Genomic DNA, 22222 nt, shown 5'->3' with positions numbered 1-22222 from the left:
AAATAACCTATCATTTTTTTAAATGGCAGAATTTTTTTAAAATGATTGTTGTTTTGGTTTATAATCTTGTAAAACGTATGTAGGGCCAGACTGTTATTTACTGCCCGATGTAAAAAGAATATGCATTGGCATAAAGAAGTTGGATTTTAATCGAAGCAATATGATATCTGGGCAGTGATTCATAGGCATTGTTTTGGTAACGCCAAGTAGAGTTTTTTGTGAAAATTATAGCTTCCATTGTGCGAGATATACATATGTGTTGAGTGCAGATATAATTATTACAGTCTATTTTCTGTGCTGTTGAAGACAGTTGAAATGACAGATGTCGATGGCGGAATTTTTTTTTGTCTGTATCTTTTGATAGTGTTGGGTAATCTAAGAAATATGTTACCTTTTGAGCTGTTGAAGGAAGATGAACTGCTACAAAATTCTATAGGGTTGTGATTGAAACATACACTTTAAAAACTGTCTAATCTATTTTTGCTGTGTGACGTAAATGGAAGTGATGTTGAGTGTATAAGCTGGCTTGGCAAGTGGAGCTTGTTGGGAGACGAAGAATAAAGTTCTGAGTTGAGTACATCATGGAGTGGGAATTTATATTGAATGGTGGTTTCTGGTTATAATGTACAAAAATATAACAGTTATCTGATGTATGTACTATTGGCTATTGGATGTTTTTCAGTGAGATGAATGTGAGCAGTGCATGGGTATTACTGTTGTGAAGGCATATACTCAGGCAAAATAGACTGTTTTTTGATGAATCTTGTCATATAATTTGAAGACTGTATTTATTTTTGTTGTGTTGATTGAGAAAGGGTTTGTAGCTCAGAGCTGTGCATTGTTTATACCTGTTGGTGCATAGAGGCATTCATGTTTCTTATTTTAAATTTCTGGAGTTAGATGTTCACTTTTGTGTATCAGAGGTCGGTGCCTCTGTTGATAGGAGTCGGTGCTCTTAGTGAGTTGGTGCTCACTTATGTAAACTGAGTTGGTGCTCATTGGTTTGATGACCATTCTGTGAATGAAAGCTTTTGTGCCATGGTTTTTTACTTGAAAGGGTTTTCCACAAGAAATCTGGTGTCTGCATCTTAATGGTTACTCTTTTTATGTTTTATGTGGTTTTATGCTTCTAAAAGTTTTAAAAATATGAAATACTGATTCACCCCCCCCTCCCACCTCTCAGTATTTCTAGTGTGCTCTTCAACAACAAACTCTCTTCAAAACATTTTTAATTCCCATAAAGCTTCTCACTGTGTTTCTATACATTATGATCCATTTATATCTCTCTCAATTTCTTACTCATTATGTAAATAAGCAACCAATTTTGAAAAAGAAATGGCAAAAAACAAGTTAGAGTAAGGGGAGTTTTTGCAGACCTTTTATGTCCAAATGAAGTTGAACTATGCATGGGGAGCTGAAGCAGTCACCACAAATGCAGAAAATGGATTGCCCCTTCTTTAGGATGAAAATGGCAATAAAATAAATATTTTAGAAGTATTCCGGAAATCTAGCATAACACTGACGATACACAGAAAGCCCATCCAGGCAAATAGACTACAGGAGTAATAAGCCATATTAGACAGGTGGTGATGTTACATTAAGATTTCTATTTCAAAAATGCCACAAAGAACATCAACAACCAATCAGACCAGTTCACAAAGGACAGAGCAGGTAAAAGCATTAAAAAATAAATAATATATAACAAAGATGAATGGGGCAAGCAACTTGTCAAAAGCCCAGCCTCACCTCAATGCTTGGCTTTAACAATTTTGTACATGAAGAAGCACAAGAAAATTTACTGATAGAAACTTCTCTGGAACCAAAATGCAGAATTTCAAAGAGAAGAAAATTTATACCGACTCATTTAGGATGGGAAGGGATTTAGACTACCCACACAAGACAAATGAATCCAATTAACTGGCAATAGCTGCAAAGTTCAAAAAGAATGGTGCAAAAAAATTAAGTTTTTTTTTCACTCCTGAGTCGGGAGACAGAAATATGTTATCTGTGCCACTGGAAATGATTCAAAGTATTTGGTTAATGTAAGCAATTAACAATCTGAAAGTAGAAGGATATTGACACCATAACTCCCTAAAGCCCCCTAACGTTTATTTCTTGAAAGGATCAAGGTTGAACCAAGACCAGAGTATCAAATCCTTTGACAGCAAAAGGTCACATCAAAGTACACAAAACATCCCAAGTTGGCAACAGTTGATAACAACTTTTGCATGATGAAGGTACCAAAATTTACATGTTGATACGATCCATCCACAATGGTACCAAGAATTTTTAGCAACACATGTCCAAAATGGATAAGATTCACAACAGAAAAAATCTGTCAGCAGCGGAGAGAATACCAACCAACATGGCCAACAGAACAAGAAAAACATTGTAGTTCAAGTGGAAACAAACAAGCAACAACTGACAAGATTGAAAAATTGTAACCAAGATCTATGTCAATATAACTCAAATAAAAAGCATAAATATAGCTTTAGTTCAAGTAGTGTGGGTTTGGCATTTGAGCACTTGATCTTGTACTGTTATTCTCAAATTTAGAAGAGCTTACATTCCATGATTTTCATCTGAAATATAGAGAACAGTACGCCTTAATAAATTTCTCAAGTTTTTCTAATTATCATGATAAGCACATTTTATAATAGCAATTGTACGTTGCTACAATCCACTTGTGAATTTCATGCTTCATGAAAAAACAAGTGAAGTTATCAAAAGATTTGTCAGTTTGATTCACTTTTCGGTGCATCATCATACACTTGAATACTAGATTGGTAACCAAAAATTACTAACAAATATAGGCAGCAGCCAACTGTTGGAACAATAGGTCATTGACCTGTACAACACTCCCCACCAGCCTTACTCAACTTTGATATGAAAATAGACCACAAAGCCACTGGTTGAAGTTTAGAACAAAATCCCACTAAGAAGAAGTTAGAAGCCTCAATAACCATCAAAACAGAGATGTTAAAATAGAAACGGTTAAGAGTGCCTAGGGAAGTGGAAATAGAAGTATGCTGCAATCCTACAAATCTTTTAATGTTAACATCTATTGTGTTTTTTTTGTCATGTTTATCTGTCACGTTTGTTGAAAATTTACTGTCCTTGAGACCGTCACAACCCACCTGTCATACGCCACGGGTTAGAAATCTTCTTGGGATCCATATCCCTCTTCCCCCCTTTGGCATAGCAGCAGCAGTTAATGTTTTGACAGTGAAGTTAATTCAGTAGGTAAGTTTGAATTTTGAATGTGAGGGAATTTTGCAAAGGACAGCAATCAACAAAACGATGGAATCTTGTATGCAATCCTAGAGTTTTTCTGGGTAGAGCAGAAGGATGCTTTTTGATGAACAGCAGTTCTGAGCAGAGAAAAGTATTGTTGCAGCAGAAGCAGAGTCAGTGCAGACAAGTAGCTTCAAACGAGCAGAAGAACAAGGAGTTCAGGGCAGCTCCAGATAATCTCAAAATTTAGTGATTGGTTGCAGCTTCAGATCGCTGTAGATGATTTTTTTGTAATATTTTTGTAATCTCAGTTTGAGATATTTTGTAAATATCATTTAATGATTGAATAGAAATTTGAAGTTTGTCTCCAGCCATTAATGTGTATTGTCTTTGTGTGTACTGCCATCTGTTTGACAAACAGAGCAGAAACTGTGTGTGTTGTGTTTTGGGTTTATTCCCATCATATATCTATATATAAGCCTGATATCAAGACTTGAGTCATGAGTTGTCCATTATTCTCGATATAGAATTGACTGTTTGCCAAATCATATGTATAAGCAAGAGGCAATGTAAACCCATCCAAACAAAACAACTTGTCTTGAATGATGAAGAATTGGAGGAGAGGAGATAAAGGATGAAGTTTAACTGGCAGGCATAGGTAAGAGAAGCACCTGAAGCAGTGACAACAAGATGTTTGGTGGCAAATACAAGTGAGAAAAGCACCTCAACACAAGAGAAATGCCTTACTTCAACTGACAAAGATTGGTTGTGAGCATGTCTTGCTGAATGGGAGACTTTAAGCAGCGTAAACAAACAGATAATACTTAAGTAACATCAATAAAGAAGATGTGTGCCCAGACGAGTCAAGGCAAAGTTTTGAGTACCAAAGGTGAACATAAAGCACACCTATGAGACACTTAATTGAAACTAGGAAGTGATCAGCAAGTCGTAAGAACAAGTTGTAAGCAAAATAGGCACATGAGATTATCAGTTATCTAATGAAATTTTTTAGTGACAGAGGTGTACGCTTAGGACAAAGTCAAGATTCAAGTCCACAGAAAAAGTGCAACTAGAGTTTAAAGCCAAGATTCAAGTGTCGATCAGCTCCATCAGATAAATGGAATCCAGGGTTTAGTGGTTAGAGCATGAGGAAGCAGCACCTGATCAGATTATGTCAAGTTTATGGTTGGCAAATATTGAAAAGTCTTTACAATCAGCAGGGTTTTCAACCTCAAAATTTAGAATAGTGAAGGTTGAAACGGTTTTTAACATTCTCCTTAATTTTTAGCAGCCATTCATGATCAGTTTTAAGTATTATGAGTTCAGCGAGTGTATTTGGTGTGCCATTTCAGAAGATAGCAGCATATTTGGAGTAGGATTTTGTTGATTTCCCAAACTCCATTCCATAGTTTTCCAGCCACCTAGGGTTTGTGTTGTATGACACAAATTTGTGGTAGAAATCTAAGGGTTTCTCCAAAGTTCACAGGTGGCAATTGCCAACAGTTTATAGGAGTATTGCCCAGCCATTTTTCAGCCATATACAGTGCAGATTTGTGGTGACAGATTCCATGGGTCTGTTACCAATTTTGCAATATTCAAGTAATAGGGTTCCATTATACTTTCATTCAAGGGATTCATCCACAGTTTTCAGTCTTGTCAAAACCCTAGGCAATCCATTTCGTTGATTGGATCACAATAGTTAGACCTAGTGAAATCATTCACAAAAGAGAATAAGGTTCAGAGCACTAAATTTGTCTCGTTTATGCAAAAGGGGTTCAAATTCAAGTCACCAAGATTGGATTGGTGAAGTCATCAATGATTGGTGGTTAGGGTTTCAGATTCTTCAAAGGATCCATCAAGATTCAAAGCAAAGAGCTGCTTTAGAATCATAGAGGAAGAACTCATGCATCAAAGTACTAGTTTTAGCCAAGGCTATTTTTGACAGTTGCTTTATTGGAGGTCCTATTATTGGACAGAAAGTTGAGGGCTTATCTTTAAGGCTGTTTTAGATTGTCTTGTTTATTTTTTGTTTATGATAGTTTGTTCTTTAAACTTATTTCTTTTCCTACTTCTCAAAAGCTTTAAGTGTTCTGATTTAAAACAATGAATTTTGGGATAAATTAATTACTATCCCAAATCCCAAAAATTGGGTATTTGTAACCTTATAGCTATGTTCTTTGAGGGTATGAATTTTTAATGATAGTTGATGCAACACTTATCCTACCAAAACATCGTTCAATTTGTTCTCATTGTATCTTCTTTATCATGGAAATTCATTAATTGAATCGCATTTATATTATAGCATCAAGCTTTGTAGTAATGATATCAATCTATCTAGGTTGTATTTTTGCATGCTATGCATAACAGATTCACTGGTAAAAAAATCTTCATTAACTGAGGGAAGAGATACATTTATAGGAATTACAAAATATCTTAGCTATTAAAGAAGTTACCTACTTCTAACTACCTGTTACTGTAGACATTTAAGATGTCTAACAGCACTAATTTGACCATTAACAGTACATAGAATTATTATTCTAACACATGCAACATAGGTTTTCAATTCATAGAATTGTGTATTGTTATTTCTCGATGTAGTTATTCCTTTTCAAACCTTGCATGCATTAGATTGTTGATCTCCACTTTAGCCAATAGGAAAGAGGTGTTTGTGCCATTATAGTTAAATGATTTCATTTATAAAAACTAAAATATATCACTTCTGAGATGAGCTGCCAGCAGTCTTGTGCTCGTACTTGAGGCAGAAAGACAAACAGAATGTTACTTTATTAATGCTACATGAGTTGATATTACACAAAAGCAGGGAGCAATTGCTGTTCAAATTTCCCCTAATGGCCAATTTGCACTGATTCATGCACGCCCTCACACCAAACTCCATAAGTTTTACTTGACACCAAAGCAACAAGAAAAGAAACCTAAAATAGAAAATCAATTGCCCTAGGAGGAAGGTGCAAACACTCATTCTAATGCACATAAGTTGATCTTACACAAAAGCAAGGAGCAAATGCTGTTCAAAATTCCCCTAATGGCCAATTTCCACTGGTTAATGTGCACCTTCGCACCAAACTCCCTAAGTATCACTTGACACTGAAGCAACAAGAAAAGAAACCTAAAATAGAAAGTTGATCACCCTAGGAGGAAGGTGTAAGCACTCATTCTAGTGGGAGAACATCAAAAGGGAAAAAAACATTGTTATGCTCTCCCAACCCTCTAGAAACTAGATAACAAGCAATGTAGATAGAGGTACATACCAAAGACGAGGAATGAACCATCATTTTGACCTAGCAATCAAGTAAATTAGAGGTCAAGCATGAGGAATCTTCACTTGTTCCTTCCAGCTGGAGGGTAAAGAATTTTTGGAGGGCATAAACCTTGCTAAGAAGCAATAAAATCCTCTCAAACATCAAAAATAGGAAAAGAGATACAAAATTAGAATTGGAGAGATTTAAGGAACAATAGGATATATGAAACATGAGAAATCAAACGATAGCCAGCCAATACTTTCTATGATGTGGCGGCAGCAATGTGTCTCCCTAGATTTAGAGGCTTAAACATCCCTAACAAGCAAAGGTTGGTAAGATGCCAACTTCTATATGGAAGACCAAATGTGAATCTATTATAGGAAACTAAGATAAAAAGAACAAGAGTTCGCTATATAGGAGGAGAAGCAATTAAAATGATAGGAGGGCTTGGTGATAGATATAATGGGTGTAGGCTAAGTCACAAGGTTCGAATTCGACAGCCATGAAATTCGGATGAAATTCGACAAGGGAAAAATTCGAAAAAAAATTCGGATAAAATTCGCCTTCTATAATTTTGTTTATTTTTAAATATATGTACTTCAAATAAATTATCAGAATAGCGACCCTTGTTGGAGAAAATCCGAGGGCGACCCAGCAGTTGCAAACACCCATGACCCAATAGATACAAAGCATATACAAAGAATACTCACGACCAGCTGAGTTGTGTTTAGAGGCGGATAGCAGTGCTTTATAGAGGAAACTCGATTAAATTCAATTTTTTTTATAGAAGTTTGAAATTCGATTAAATTCGAACCACATCCATGAAAATTGCCGTATCCTGTGACATAGAGTGTAGGTGTCATCATATGCTTACTATTAATTAAAGGAATTAAATGATCTTTCTTTGCAATCTAGTTCAAATTAGATATGTCACAATGTGAGTTGTTCAAGGAGCACACTTATAATGAGTATCATCAATATGGATGACATAGAACACATTATTGATTAGTAAATGCTAGGTATTTTCTCCTAGAAATCACCACTTACAAACATCATCTTGTCAATCCTAAAACATGCATTCAAACAACTAACATCCTAACTCTAAAGGTTAATTTATTAGTCTAACATGTTCAAAATAGTTGCAATATAGTAAAAAAATGCATCCTAGAAGCATACAATGCAAGAGAAACACACAAGACTGCAACACGTCATTACACTCGAAGAAACCCTCAAAGAGAAAAAAAGTCTGGTAGAGTGAACTCTATCTCCTCATGCTACTATCTTCTAGTCATTACAAGTATTTAGAATGCCCCTAGGAAAAAATTAGCTTAAAAATATGAACAACCATCTCCAACACCTTAAAAAATGGCAAATGCATCATGAAAGCTCTACTCCTTTGCTTAGAATATTCAAAATTTGAAGAAGAATGAAAATGTTGATAAGACTCAACCCCTCTACAATAATTTGCACTGCCTTTCGCACATCCTTCCCAAACATCAAAAGGAAGCTCAAATAATAGAAAGATGAAATGAGGAGTCAAAACTCTTCATACTCCAAGCTTGTATCCTCCATTTTAATGATATAGCCACTTGCAACAAGCAGTGATTAGAAACCACCCAGGCATTTGCCAAAACCACCACTTGCAACACTGGCAACTAAGAGATTGTCAAAGAAGTCGCAAAATTGCCACCATAGAGCAAATAGAAATCGTGCACCCACTCCCTACAGAAACCAGCAATTTCGTCACCATTGTTTTCCTACTCACTTTGATCATCGAAACCTTGCCTTTAAGGTTTCCCTAAGATGAATCTAGCATGAAATAAAACTTCTTGGCAACAAAACACACCAAACATAGATGAAATCCTACTTACACAATCCAAAACAATATTGAAAATGGCATTTTGGACCTCTTGGTCAAACTTTTAAACCCTACCTACAAAGGAGGCCATTTGTTCCCAAAAACTGAAAATCTCAACATGTGAGTAAATTTGAAACTCTGCAATGAAACCACTACCATGCAACCATTCAACAGAAAGCTTATTCAATCTGGTTCTCAAAACATTGGACAGTTCTTCAATATGACATTCTGTGTTACTTCTGATTGAAAAAGAAACACGAGGTCTTCACAAAACACCATATAAAAATAAATAAGATTAAAAATCAAGAAAAATAATTTCTTCCAATTTTGAAGACAATTTGACATTTTAAGTATATACCCAAAATTTCACTTACGCACTATGCCTACTCCAAATATGGTGCAATCAACTTTCAACATTAGGTATTTGCCTTTTGAAATTCCACAGCAGTAAAGTTACTAATTTTATATGGCAGAGAGCATGGCTGTTGTTGGTGCATTTCACTTCAACTGTGGCTTGCAAACAGCAAACAACTCCTCTCATACAATGTCTTATTACTCATACGCTCCTCATTTACCCAATATTTCTACCAAAATTGTATTCTACCTTAACTTCTCACAGCTTGTCCACTGCTGCAAGTAACTTTCTCTATCTTACATTTTGCCTGGTGTGCTCAATCTACAGCTCTCTTCATCTCAGGCTGTGCAGTCTCATATCCTCCATGTCCTGCTGTAACTCCACAGACATGCATGCATACATATATTTACAACTTCAAGTATGAACAGAGGTAACTAAACAAATTGTTCGTGTTCCCAGAGTGACTGTAAACCATATTGTTGTACATGCACAGGCGCAATAAACTCTTCTTCTCTCAAACAGCCTCACACAGGCAAATTTAAGAAAGATAGCTCTGATATTTTTCTTTCCAGTTGCTGATAAATACTTTTTGAAAGAAAAAGCATTATTCAAAATGGGGCTGCACAAAACACATATCATAGACTATAAATGATTTCCTCAAGCTTTCTTCATTCCAAAGCTTCACAGCCATGATATTACTCAACCTTCCTATGATACCACATGTCAGATTTGCAAATGGAAGAAATTCGCAAAATATTAAGCAGCAACCAAGCATCCATGTTAATTTCATTAATGTAAAGAAATACATATTGTGCATAACTCGACAACCCCCTTCATCGAAGAAATGAACAGTCAAAGTATTTTTTTATCCTTTGAATCAATCCTTAGCAGTGAATTGGATCAAAGGCAACTCCAAATAGCTGGATAAGACAAATTACTATTGAAAACTTCAAGGACAATGGCACTCTTGACTGGAAGGCCACAAATATATCATCTGCACGGGTTATAATAGCCAAAGAACAGGTCTGATCTAGGAAAAGATCCAAGTCCAATTCAGTAGAGCATTAACTTTGATGGCAAAGAAATCAAGAAGCTGGTAGCACACCATGCATTATTACGAGACTTTGCATTACAATAATGCAAAAGTTTCACATGACAACAAGATTGGCCCATAATGGTGGCATGCTACATCCACTATAACAGAGACTGAAAACCTTAATAGACAACTGGTAAGTTTGGAACTAAAGTCTCACAAAATAACTTTCAAATTAAAAGCTTTGAAATTAGCATTCATATTGCATACATTGCCACTTGAATTCAAGCAGTGTGGTTCATCCCTTCCATTTGCAGTGTAACAACCATCAAGATAGAAATTGTAAATATTACAAGTATTTTGATCTTGCTCCTAAGAAGTGGAGATCGATAAATTTTAGGGACTTCCTCCAGTTTTTGCAAAGTTATAGTACAAGAATATATGACAATAGCAGAAGTCTCACTTCCATGCTCAAACTTCTAAAGTTCATACTTTTCAACAACCTGTGTGTGATCTAAAAAAAATTCTATTGGTTTTAACTTACATAGAATTTACCTCGGCACTCACACTGCATACTCACCTTACCTTCATAACAATATAAGTTACAACTCCCAACCACATTGCCAGCAGACAGGATTAAACTCGATGTAGGCCATAAGATGGCACACTCGTCTCAAAGGATACCTTAATAGGTTTTACAAACAAGCAAAAATAATCATTCTTCAGCTTGCAAACATACAATATGGAAGCTCTGAAGTCACAATATATTTGTATCCCAATGTGAGATAATATTGCTTTTCCATGACCAGATTATTCCCATTTTCTTTTCCTCCCCATTATAGGTAGTGCCATTATTATTCTTCTTTCTTGGACCACATAAATGGCTAAAAATTCATTTCCAAACTGCCTTTAATACTAGTAGATGCCACATAATGTAAGTTATTTCCAGCAAGAGCATACCTCCATTGGCAGTCTTGTGTCTAATGTCACTTATCAACACAACTACAGTCTACATCCACAAGGTGATTATTGTGATCACATTTACTGCTATTCAATTATATATCTCTCTTTCAACACATAGCTACACAAAAACTTCAAAAGCAGTGTTTATTATTAACAAAACAAAGGCAACTATGGCACCTAAATTATTGATATGCTTAATGGTGTGACTATTTTTTTTATTCAACATAGAAAAAAAAACAAGCAATCAACTTGACCATAATGCCACTAAAACATATGAATTACTTGAAAAAGAAAAAAAGAAAATGCAAATATAACATATGAATTACTACTGAAAAAAAGATAAAGAGAAGAAACCACAAAATAAATGTAGAGCCCCAGAAATTACCTTAATTTGTACTAACTGGGCTTCAATAATATTGCTTCCGGACAACTCATTCGCACAACCCGGCTTCACATTCAATACAAAGAAAAAATAATCATAACTTAGTACTGAATGTTGACATAATGAAAACTATCAAGAAGAAATGTGACACAAGATGAAAACTCTAAATTTCCAAATGAATAATGCTAATAGCACCACCAAAGGAGCAAATTCATCTATAAAATGCAAAAAGGAATTTCTAAGTTAAACAAAAGCACATAAGAGCAATGAACTAGCCTTGTATTATTTCCTAGTGCACAAAAAGTTATACATCTGCAGGAAAAGTTTTACAGTGAGGAATAAATTCAATTAAATTTCACCTAATGATGCAATACAAGAATACCAAATGCATAAAATTTCAATCATATTTCACATGATTTAACATGTCATTATATTTGGGAACTTGTACCCACAACCAACACAGCATTTTTAATGATTTTGCATAAAAATGGCTGTTTACAATAACACAGGAATCAGAAATGCAAAATTTACAAAAGTTCCTCACTGATAGAGAACCTTTTAACAAAAAGAACATCCCCAAAGGTAGGCAGTCACTGAAACTTATGGCAGGAAATGCACATAATCAAAAAGATAACTTAGTCTAATCTATGGAATTTGATGATGGGACTACTTTGGCAATGAAACCAAATCACTTTTGATTGATGAAACTAAGTATTCTAAGGCAGCCAGCAATTCTTCTGCTTGTGACACTTCTTTGAAAGTGTTTGAACATACACAATCTAAGAAAAACAACCACTTGAGCCAACAGCAGATGAATGATTTGGTTGTAATCCACCACAACCTTCATCTTCACCTTAAGAAAATTTGGGGTTAGAAACTTTGAAAAATTTTAATGATAACTTATCATTTTAATATTAACATCATTTAAGTAGTTCAAGTTCAAATTTTGAATTTATAGCATACAATAATAAGTCAAGAACTTATCTAGTGCTAACCTGAATCGAAGATGATCAACCAATTGATCTTGATGAGAATGATCTTGAATCAAAATGAATTGTGGCAGATGAGAAGCCCTGATTTGATGAAGATGATTTGGCCATCTTGGATGAGATTTTTGATGATTTGGCCATTAAAATCACATGTCTGTAATATTACCATTACGAGCAAGGTTGAGACACCTCTCCTAATGGAAGTTTGAGTGGAGAAAACCCACTCTCAAATGCCACTAACACATACTTGCTACATGATAATCACATATCAATGGCATTAGAACTCTAATGAACAGAAACAAGAATTGGCTATGTGACTAGGAATGAAACCATCACTTAAGACCACAAAAACAATACCAAATCGTTGGGTTCCTCGTCGTTTTCCATCTTCTATTGAAGGTTCTAAAATTATAATTATGCACTACATATGATTAAAGAACAACGAGAACAAAAATTTTATAGACACTTTGTTTTTTAGTTGATTGTAAATATTAAGGCTAATGGTTTTGATAAATGACATCTGCCAAAGTCCAACAATACTTGGCTTTAAAAAGGAAAGTATTGATACTCAGTAAAAATGATCATAAACATTAGGATAGAAATTAGCCTTGTAATTTGCTGCCCCTCTTGACTCTCATGTGTTGCAATAAATACTTCATTGACTAGGTAGAAAATTAAGCAAACAAAATTATTACCTTTAGACATTTCATGAACTGATTATACATTTATCATACCTTTAATATCATAAGAGGTAGGTGTTGATATGTTTTTACGCACTTTGCAACACTAAATAAAATACTAAGTATTCTATACTCTCTTGAACAAAATCTCCTCTTATGCTAAACTTCGTGATCATAAGAGGTGACTCCAAGGTTCCAAATGTCAAGTCTTGACGTGCTCTTGGATAGACTCAGTGTTATTATGTGATTTTGCTGGAATCACAAGGTGGGCTCGTGTTGAATCTTGAATGCTTGAATGTCGCTAGAACGTGGAAATTAACTTGACTAGAAAAAAATAGCAAAAGGATAAGGGGTTGAGAGAGCTAATCTAATCCTAGGAAAGCAAGAGTGATGGCCAATCTTTGCTGAAACTCAACTAGACTTTGCTTTGTCATGCAAAGCAACAACTCCACAAAGTTTAGTGCGATCACCTAAGGTAGCCATATGATGTTCAAATCACTACCACGAACATAGACACCATCAAGACGATGCATATCAATGAAGAAGTAGCAATTGAAGTTAAGCTTCGATAAATGAGTTCAATTGACTACGCAAGATACTCCACAATCAATGAAATACTAGTAGTATGAGCATAGAAGCTTCACCATAAATCATGCACAAAGTTCTTCCATCCATCTAATCAACATGAAAATAAATGAGAAGTAGAGACCATGCAAATTATTGAATCAACATATGAAGTTCATCATATCTTCAATGAAATTAACATGCTTCTTACAACAATGTCTTGACAACAATCCCCTTTTCTCCTACTCTAGCTGCTATCTACTTATTGACTATTCACTATTGCTGAACTATTAACTTTACAAATGAGAAAACTAAGCCTTATGTAGATAACTCTTTACAATGAGTGGCTCAAATTGATTCACAATCAATGGCCAAGATCGAAAGATAGAAACCCTAATTAGGGTTTGTTACACCCATTACAAAGCATTTAATGCTTGACCAATGATAAAATTACATTAAGTGGGACACATGCCCTTCTTTGAATAATTGACTAATAGATGATGAAGGTGGGTGCATCGATCTTTGTGCCCACACATGTGGTAGTCATCTGCCTCGTTGGATGAGTCAAAGGCATTGAACTTGGACGCCTTATCTTGAAATGATGTGATTGGATAGGTGATGACAAGGTAACAGCTCAACTAGCTGTATGCCTTGTAACTCATCACAAGTTGTAGGTGATTGACACATATCTCTTGATACTAAACATTTCCAAGCTCAATCATGAATGAGACGAAGGTAGGAGACATTTCCAAATTGCATCATCCTTGGGGATCAGTTTTTCTAACTTTGATTAACTCTTCTGGAACTATCTCCTTGATGTACTAGCAATGATTCTTGGATTTCTTAAGGAAATTCAAGATTGTGAAAATTTTCTTCTTTTAGCACATGCACTCTCATGCTGAATCTTGTGCTTCCTTGAACTTGGAATACCTTCTTTCATTCAATGGCTCTCTTGAGGGTGTTAATCATTGCATATGCACGGGATGAGGTTATGATGCCTCCCTCTAGCAAGGTTACAATATTCCTTGTCTTTGCTTTAAGCATGCTGATGTTGATGTGTGAGTCCCCCACACACCCTAGCAAATTTGATGTCGTGAAGCAGCTTATCTTGGATACTTAATCTTCCTAATGTTGCAAAGCCTTCTCTATCTTCGCATGTCGTTAGGTTTGAACACCATGAGCTGATCCCTTGCACGTCCCTATCTCTTGATGAAGTTCCTCCTTTGTTTCCAAAACCTGAATAGCAAACACACCTTGATCAAGACATAGAAGAGAACAACTTCGATCATTGAATCAGAAATGAATTCCCTTTGTTTAATCTTTGATTTTCACATTTCAAGGTCTGATTCTAAGATCTGATTTGTCATCCTTTCAGTATGAGACTCCACTTTTATGTCTGATTTTTATTGACATTAGGTCTGATACATGTCTTAATTTTCATTGATTTCAGATCTGCAACTTGCTATTACTCACTACCTTCCCAAGGCGTGGATTGGAAGTGACTCCTTAAGGAGTTCGGGCATCCAAGGGCTCACACACTGAGAATGGTCGGGCATCCAAAGGGTCACTGACTATGAGTGCAAGCTGATCAGGGATTTGCTAGGTCATTGACAATACCTTCAATCTTACTTGATGATCCACCTTAATCCTTCCTTCTTCACTTGACACATTGAATGATCTTTCCTTGACCACTAGCATGATCATTGACTTAGACACCTTAATCTATCTTTGTGAAGGGATTTTACCAAGCATTGACAGTCATTGGAGGAGGTCGTGGATTTGAGGAGGCACTAACTGTGAGAGGTCGGGCTTTTGAGAGGACACTGACTGAGAACAAAATATGTTAGCTATGCTTGCTCAATCACCTCAATCTCATCAAACATCAAGCATTTACCCTTAGAAGTCTTTATCTTGCTACGAAAAAGGGGTTCCTCATCTAAATTGGACTTTCAAGGGATCACTGACTAAGCAAGGAAGAGATTAAACTTTTCATACCCCATTAACTGAAAGAGGTCAGACTTTTGAGGGGGCACTGACAGTCAAATGAAGTAGGTCGGACTTTTAGGGGGTCACTGACTGTGACTTCACTTATGAAACTTCATTGATAGAGACACTTACTTCATCGATCTTAGGGCCCTTTGTCATCAACACACCCTCATCCTAATTGCCTATGTTGTGACTATCCTCATCTCAAGCATCCTTGAACTTTCTTTGACAGTCCTCCTTGCTTAGACTCAATTTTATCTCTGATTTTGGAGGCATGTGACGTTGATGATCAAATGAAATTATCATCCCAAATCACTCATCTCCTAAGCCCTAAGAGCTAACTAACCTCACTTCAACTTAAAGAGAGAGACGTGACTTGATCAGCTCTTCACAACCTGAGAGCTACACTACCTCGATTAAAAGGTTAATAGCAAAAGCAACTACAACTAACCTAGAAAGCAGAAAAAGTGGTAGGTCCCCATTTGCAATGGGATGATGTGTGAAAACGTCACAATAGTAGGTATCAATTTTGGGGGGCAGAATGAAAAGTAATGTTTGAGGAGGTTCAATATTTACAAGATATTCCATCTTCCTTGCTCTAGCTGATGAAGTGAGCCAAGATATCCCATCTACTCCAAGCTCGGGTCCACAATGACTTGGGGTTCACCAAGTGTCCACTTCAAGCACCCCAAGTTCCATGTGAAGGGTTCACAAGACACCTAGGGTGGAGTTTGAGCAAACCTAGACCATACCCAAAAATAATTGTCACAGCTTAATTTTTACAATTTTATTAAAACAAAAAAGCATTTGCCAACCTTAATTTTTCCCTAAAATGCTACTTATTCACTACTTTAAAATTTGTGTAGCCCTCGTCATTTGAACTAGCTAGCTTTTTTAGCTTCACTATTAGTTTTTTTAGGAATTAAGATTTGGTTCTAAACTAAGTTACCGGTTCGGGTTCGGATTCGCGGATTCGGCAAAAAAAAAAAAATCTTGGGTACGGGTACGGGTGCGGGTTCGTCCGTATATATATATATATATATATATATATATATATATATATATATATATATATATATATATATATATTTTAATTATATATATATATATACCCATATATTATATATATGTTCAATATATACAATCCATACAAAAATAAAATATACAATGTGACTTTCCATACATAAATGATAAATCATAAATCATAAATCCATAATTATTAATTGCCAATGCCAATAAATATTCATGTATCGCAAATGTAATCAGTAAACTAATAACTAAAGTCTAATATCATATTCATAATTTGCAAAAAAGATAATATTCAAGTTTCAAGTCTTTTTTAAAAAGTCATAAAGGGGCGAATTAGAGTTTTATTATAAAAAAACTATTTTAAAAAGTCTTTTTTTATTGTTTTTATTGTTTTTTTGACCCGTGGCCCTGTTTTTTGGAAACCACAGGCCTGGGTTCACGCGGGTCCTCTTGGGTTCACCCGGGTCCTCCTGGATTCGACCTGGGTTCCTCCCGGGTCCTTCCCAGGTGGTCGGGTTTCCTGTGGGTCCTGCGCCCACAGGGAACCCGACCACCTGGGAAGGACCCGGGAGGAACCCAAGAAGAACCTGGGGAGAACCAGGACCGGGCAAGAACCAAAACCCGAACCCAGGCCAAAAGGGGAAGAACCGGTAACTTAGGTTCTAAATAGTAATTAATTGGTGTTGTAAAAAACATAGCAATAAAATTGTGAGAATGGTAGGCACCAGGAGGGTTTGTGTGGTTTCAAAGGCCTTAATTTAAGCTTGTTGGCAAGGGCTCTACCCCTCAACCCACCCTATGCTACAATAGGGAATGCAACAAGGGCATTGCCCCTCAACCCTGCAAGGGGGGTGTTGCCCCAACCCATTGGGGGTGCTGACCTAAAACCCCTAGAAGGGTGCTACCCCTTGACCCCATTGGGGGCATCGCCTCCAAGCCCCCACAAGGGGTGCTGCCCCCAATCCATTACTAGCTACCATCCCCAAATCTACACCCTTGGTCTTTATGCACTCCAACTTGTATATCTAATCACATAAGAAGCCTAATTACAACATGGGATGGTGAGGAATTGGGATCTAACTCCCAAGTGTGCCAACTTAGATGCTATTATTGCACAATTTGCTAAATCTCTATAGATGAGGTAGCTTCTACATATGACATGGCTGGTTGGAGTCACATTGCAGTTGATTTTTGTTCAAATGTTGACTTTGATACTCTCAATGAAGAGCAATATGAAGATTATTGAATATTGAGTGCAATTTTCATTTTGTATTAGCATTTGACAAATCACTAAATTATGAAATAAGAGAAAAAAAAATTGCAAATCATGAGGTATTTAAATATTTTATTTACGGCAATTACGAGTATTACTATTTTTAGAATTTTGATTATTTTATTAAATTATAAATTATAGTTATATTGAGTATTACTATTTATATATATGTACACATATATATACAAACCCATAAATGTACTCAGGGAAAAAAACAGCATAGAAAAATACCCAAACTTGTCCTCATACTCATCCCTATACTAAGACTGATAACCTAGGAAAATGGCAAGAGTAATTACCTTTTTTGCATTAACTATATGAGAAAGATTGAATAATTTTAGATAGTAATACTTTACCATCTAAATGGGCAGTAGGAGATATTTGATTTGACTTGAATAGTGTCAATGTGTCTAGAGGGGAATAGTGAGGGAAAGATGGACTCTCACTTGCATACCCCCAATGCAAAGTGAGTGGCTAGTGAGGAGTGTTTGGGTATCAATGGTCAGTAAAAACAAAATCACTAGCTGCACTCCCAACATGAGTATGCAATTTATGCTTGCTATAAACCTAGTGTGGATCATTATTTTAGATTCCTATCACAAAAAGAAGATAGCTCCAGTTACTGATTGAGCATGGCTACTCAAGGGAATTCAGTGTGAGGAATGCTGAAATGATAGAAAATCTTTGGCCTGCATATTTGGCAAGCCTTTGGTTATTGGAGAGTCGCTGAATTAAAAATCAATTTGATGGCTTATAGTCACTGCTTAGCTTAAAGTATTCAAAAGTATGTTAGAGTTTAAAACGAAGAAGAAGAAGAATGAACTGTGATGTGAAGAATGAACTGGGATGTGGGATGTGACAGATTCTTTGCCTTGCAGTTAATATATTAGCATTTGAAATATAACTACATTACAACTATGCTGAAGAGATGACTGAGAACCCAACTAGTTATTTTTGTGCATGACCTAGCATAATGATGAAAATCTTTTTGTATTGGTGACTAATTTTTTACTCAGTTTTTGTGGGTGTCAGATACCTAGCCAAAGTTTTATATATATCCAAAATATTCATATAAAAAATTTCCAATGAATCAACTAGTTTTGGTGTGGTGATCCTTAGTTGTTCCTTTGAGGACATATATATTCAAAACATTAATTTTAATTGTAAGAGCAGGTGCCACATGAGAGCAAGCTTTAATAAGAGAGTTGTCATTCAGTTATTTGATCCCAGCATCCCAATGTGCTAGTGTGTGGTGGCTTCTTGTAATGGCAATGTTGTGGACTGCCTAGTGGTGGATGTCGCCTTCAAGGCTATAGCATGCAAACAATCGTTGGGTAGCAGCAAAGTGGAAGGACTTCTGACCACTAACTTCACAAGATCTTTAGATGTTTTGCTAAATTTGATCAAAAGTACCTTGGGCGAGGATGGAATGGATGATAACAAGAATGTGAGATCATGGACATCAACAGTGAAGGATTTTTGTGCTAAGTTAGAAATGGCAATCCTTTCTAAGGAATTTCAAAAATGGGTCGAGCTACTTTTGCTCCTCCAAAAAGGCAAAGCTGAAGGTTGAAGATCATGGTATTGAAGAGAGTGGATGACTTATAAGGCTTTTTAAACTCAATTCTCTACAGATTCAAAGATGGCGATTTGCACCTTGAAAGAGGAGCTTTCCTATAACTCACCATTAAGTGTTTCTTCTCAGTTTTTACTTATTTTAGGATATTTTGTTAAAACTACCAATTGTGGGTTTGCAAGTGTTGCACTGGCTATTTAGGAGCTTTTTTTTAATTAGGAGAGTTGTTTTTGTTTGTTAGGTTGAAGTGTGGTGTGGTATTAGACACAGTTTTTGGGACTGGGGGAAAGCCATGAGAAGAGAATGTATCACTGTGATGGAATTCAGAAATAAAAAGGTTTTGTCCTATTTGTGAATTTTATTTTATAAAGATATAAAGAGGAAAGGTATGCTGTTCTTCTTTTTTTCCTATTCTCTCTTTGAGCTCCAGCTAGAGTTTACCCTGTAGATCAGGGAAAAATCTGCATCAAGCTCCAAATTGTTTATGGATACATTTAAGAACTTACCTCCTTCTGTGAGGACTTTTGTCTAGTGCTGAAGTGTCATTCGGTCTCTCATCATCAAGGCACTTTGGAGATCACAAGCACACGTGCAATCCCATCCTTGGTCGGTGGTAAGCTGAAAAGGGTAGTGAAGAGATATGAGATAATCCATGGTGTCAAGTTTCAAGCAAGTTTGAAGCACTGAGCTCTCAAGAAGTAGTGGCAATACAGTGCCAAAACAAGTGGTGATAGTTGGTGATGGGTGGTCCAGAAAAGAGAAGAGTGAATCCTGGTTGTTGGTCCTACAGGCAGTCTGAGTGGCTGGGGTGTTTTGCGTCTTTCCTGCAGGTACCTGGTTGTGGGACGTTGGTGTTTGGGTCAGCATTTTACTTTGGCCATGCTGTGGTTCCAGCCTTCTGTTCGCTACTTTTTGTCTCTTTCTGTGGTCATCTCCCCTACATGGATGTAGTTTGGTCTCTCTTAGTTTTTTGTGTTTAGTTCTGTTTAGTTGCTTGCCATCTCTCCTGTGTGGGTTTGGCTTTCGCTTTTTTGGTTTTGTTTTGGTTAAGTTTGTATGGTTTTTTGGTATACTTGGGCAGGGGAGCCTTCAGAACCCGCTCAAATATCTAAGAAAATAAATGTTTGCATTTACACAAATTCAATAAAACTGCACGTGATTTGTGATTCAAAAAATTCATTCAAAATACCCATCGATTGTTTGCATTTCAATTAATTAAGCTAAAATACAGGTCAATATTCTCACATTTCAACAAATCCAGCTAAAATACACATCAATGTTTTCACATTTCAACAATTTCAGCTAAAATACATGTCACTCATTTACATTTCAACAGATTCAATCAAAAATACACGAAAGTTGCTTCGTTTCAACAAATTAAATCAAAAATTCACATCAGCTGTTTAAATTTCAACAAATTCAGTCAATAATACGCATTAGATGTCACCCAAGAACGAGAATCTTACAAAATCTGTTCAAAAATAAACCTTTATAAAAAAAAGGTAAATCAAAATTAGAAACCAAATTATTCTAACCTGGGCAACAAAATTCACGTGCATCACCAGAAGGAGACCAAGCAAAGCAATGGCCACACCAAGCGAAACGTATTCGAGACAAATCCTTACTTTGGGCGCCAGCAATTGCGCGAGCATTCCGGACAAGCGGGCATGAACCCTCAAAAAAGTCTGCTCCGGATCCATTGAAACCCTTAAGAAAGCCTCTCAAAACCTTCAACAAAGTCCCCCCTTATTAACGCATCTCACAATTCCCAGTCTCTGAAATTATCCCTCTATGGCCAACTCTTGCACCTCCAGATGCTACTCAGCAAGCCAATTTACCCTAAGCCCACATGTGACCACATTAGTTTGCAATTCATAGCCATAAACCAAAAAAGCCACTGCAAGACAACAGGTCGTGTCCAGCCCCTGGTCACACCGACCGAAATTTTAGCCCCCAATTTAAATACAGATGCTCTCTACGGAAAGAATCATAGGCTTGGTAGCCATTTCGAGTATAGATAGGTTTTAAAATGGTAAATTTGTTCCCTTCCTTTCTTTTGAAGTTTTTTGGGGGACCATTATTTTTTTTTCTTTTGGAATTATCCTTCTGAGTCGATTGTTCTAATCCTCAATCAGGGAATATACCATTTTTCCTCGGTACTGGTGGGGCACAAAATTCAACCCTCTGAAGAAACGTTTTTCATTCGTTTTCCATTTGCTATCAGCTATAGCTGTGATTTAATCAAAAAGAGTTGAAGATTACATCAGCATGTGCATGATTGAGGTAGACTTTTAAACTTGACAATCACAGACGGTCCCGATGAACGGTTCAATTTGGCCGCCGTTCCCTGTCAAATTAAAAAGGCCCCAATAATCTTTACTCGAGAATCATGTGCAATTCTTATAATATTAATCAATTATACATATGTCTATTCTATTAGAATTTTTTGATAATTTATTCTTTTATTTATTACAATGTCAATAATTTGAATTGTTTAAATTAAGTTATTTATCAATGGTTTTTATAAATAATTTTGTTCTCTTCTATGATAATTCATATAATTTTCAATTAAAGTCAAACAAACAAACACATGGTATTTAGTTTGGACTAAATCTATTTTATTACATTTTGGAATTTAATATTTAGAATTATTATTGGTCTATATTTAATGATGTGATAATTTAAGATCTTCTTTGAGATCTATTTTTCATGATTTTTTGATGAGAAATATTTGCATTATTCTTTCATAGATTACAATTATATTAGAATGTTAAGAGGTGTAACTAAAATGAGAAGGATTGTATTGGTATGATTACATTTATAAAAATCTTTTTGAATACCTTCTAAAATTTTGAAATAATTACATGAAAATAATGAGAAGAAGAACTAACAAAATATCATAGATAAAACAAAAATATAGACTTAACATTTTTTTCATAAATTTAATAAAAATATTTAAATATTTTATAGATCCTTAGATAGAATCATTGTGTGTATAGTTAATCATGTCACTCTATACTAGCTACAATATATGAAATGA

General features: G+C 35.8%; 1 protein-coding gene across 4 annotated transcripts in view; it reads right to left on the bottom strand.

Annotated features, from left to right (window-relative positions):
- Positions 1–21396, bottom strand: part of LOC131058597 (membralin-like protein At1g60995) — a 69015-nt gene extending 47619 nt beyond the window's left edge. The window contains exons 1-2 of one of the 4 annotated variants that reach the window (XM_057992331.2): positions 20718–21396; positions 11089–11151 (exon numbers count right to left, since the gene is read on the bottom strand). In XM_057992331.2, coding sequence (XP_057848314.2) covers positions 11089–11151; positions 20718–20882 — 228 coding nt within the window. In that variant the 5' untranslated portion in view covers positions 20883–21396. Of the gene's footprint in view, positions 1–1376; positions 1456–11088; positions 11152–20717 lie in introns of those variants that run through there. The other 3 variants (XM_057992329.2, XM_057992328.2, XM_057992330.2) reach the window with 3 other exon arrangements.
- Between the last annotated feature and the right edge of the window lie 826 nt (positions 21397–22222).

This window comes from Cryptomeria japonica, chromosome 11 (genome assembly GCF_030272615.1).
Source record: "Cryptomeria japonica chromosome 11, Sugi_1.0, whole genome shotgun sequence".
NCBI classification, from domain to species: domain Eukaryota; kingdom Viridiplantae; phylum Streptophyta; class Pinopsida; order Cupressales; family Cupressaceae; genus Cryptomeria; species Cryptomeria japonica.
This window is presented reverse-complemented; position numbering and strand designations above follow the sequence as displayed.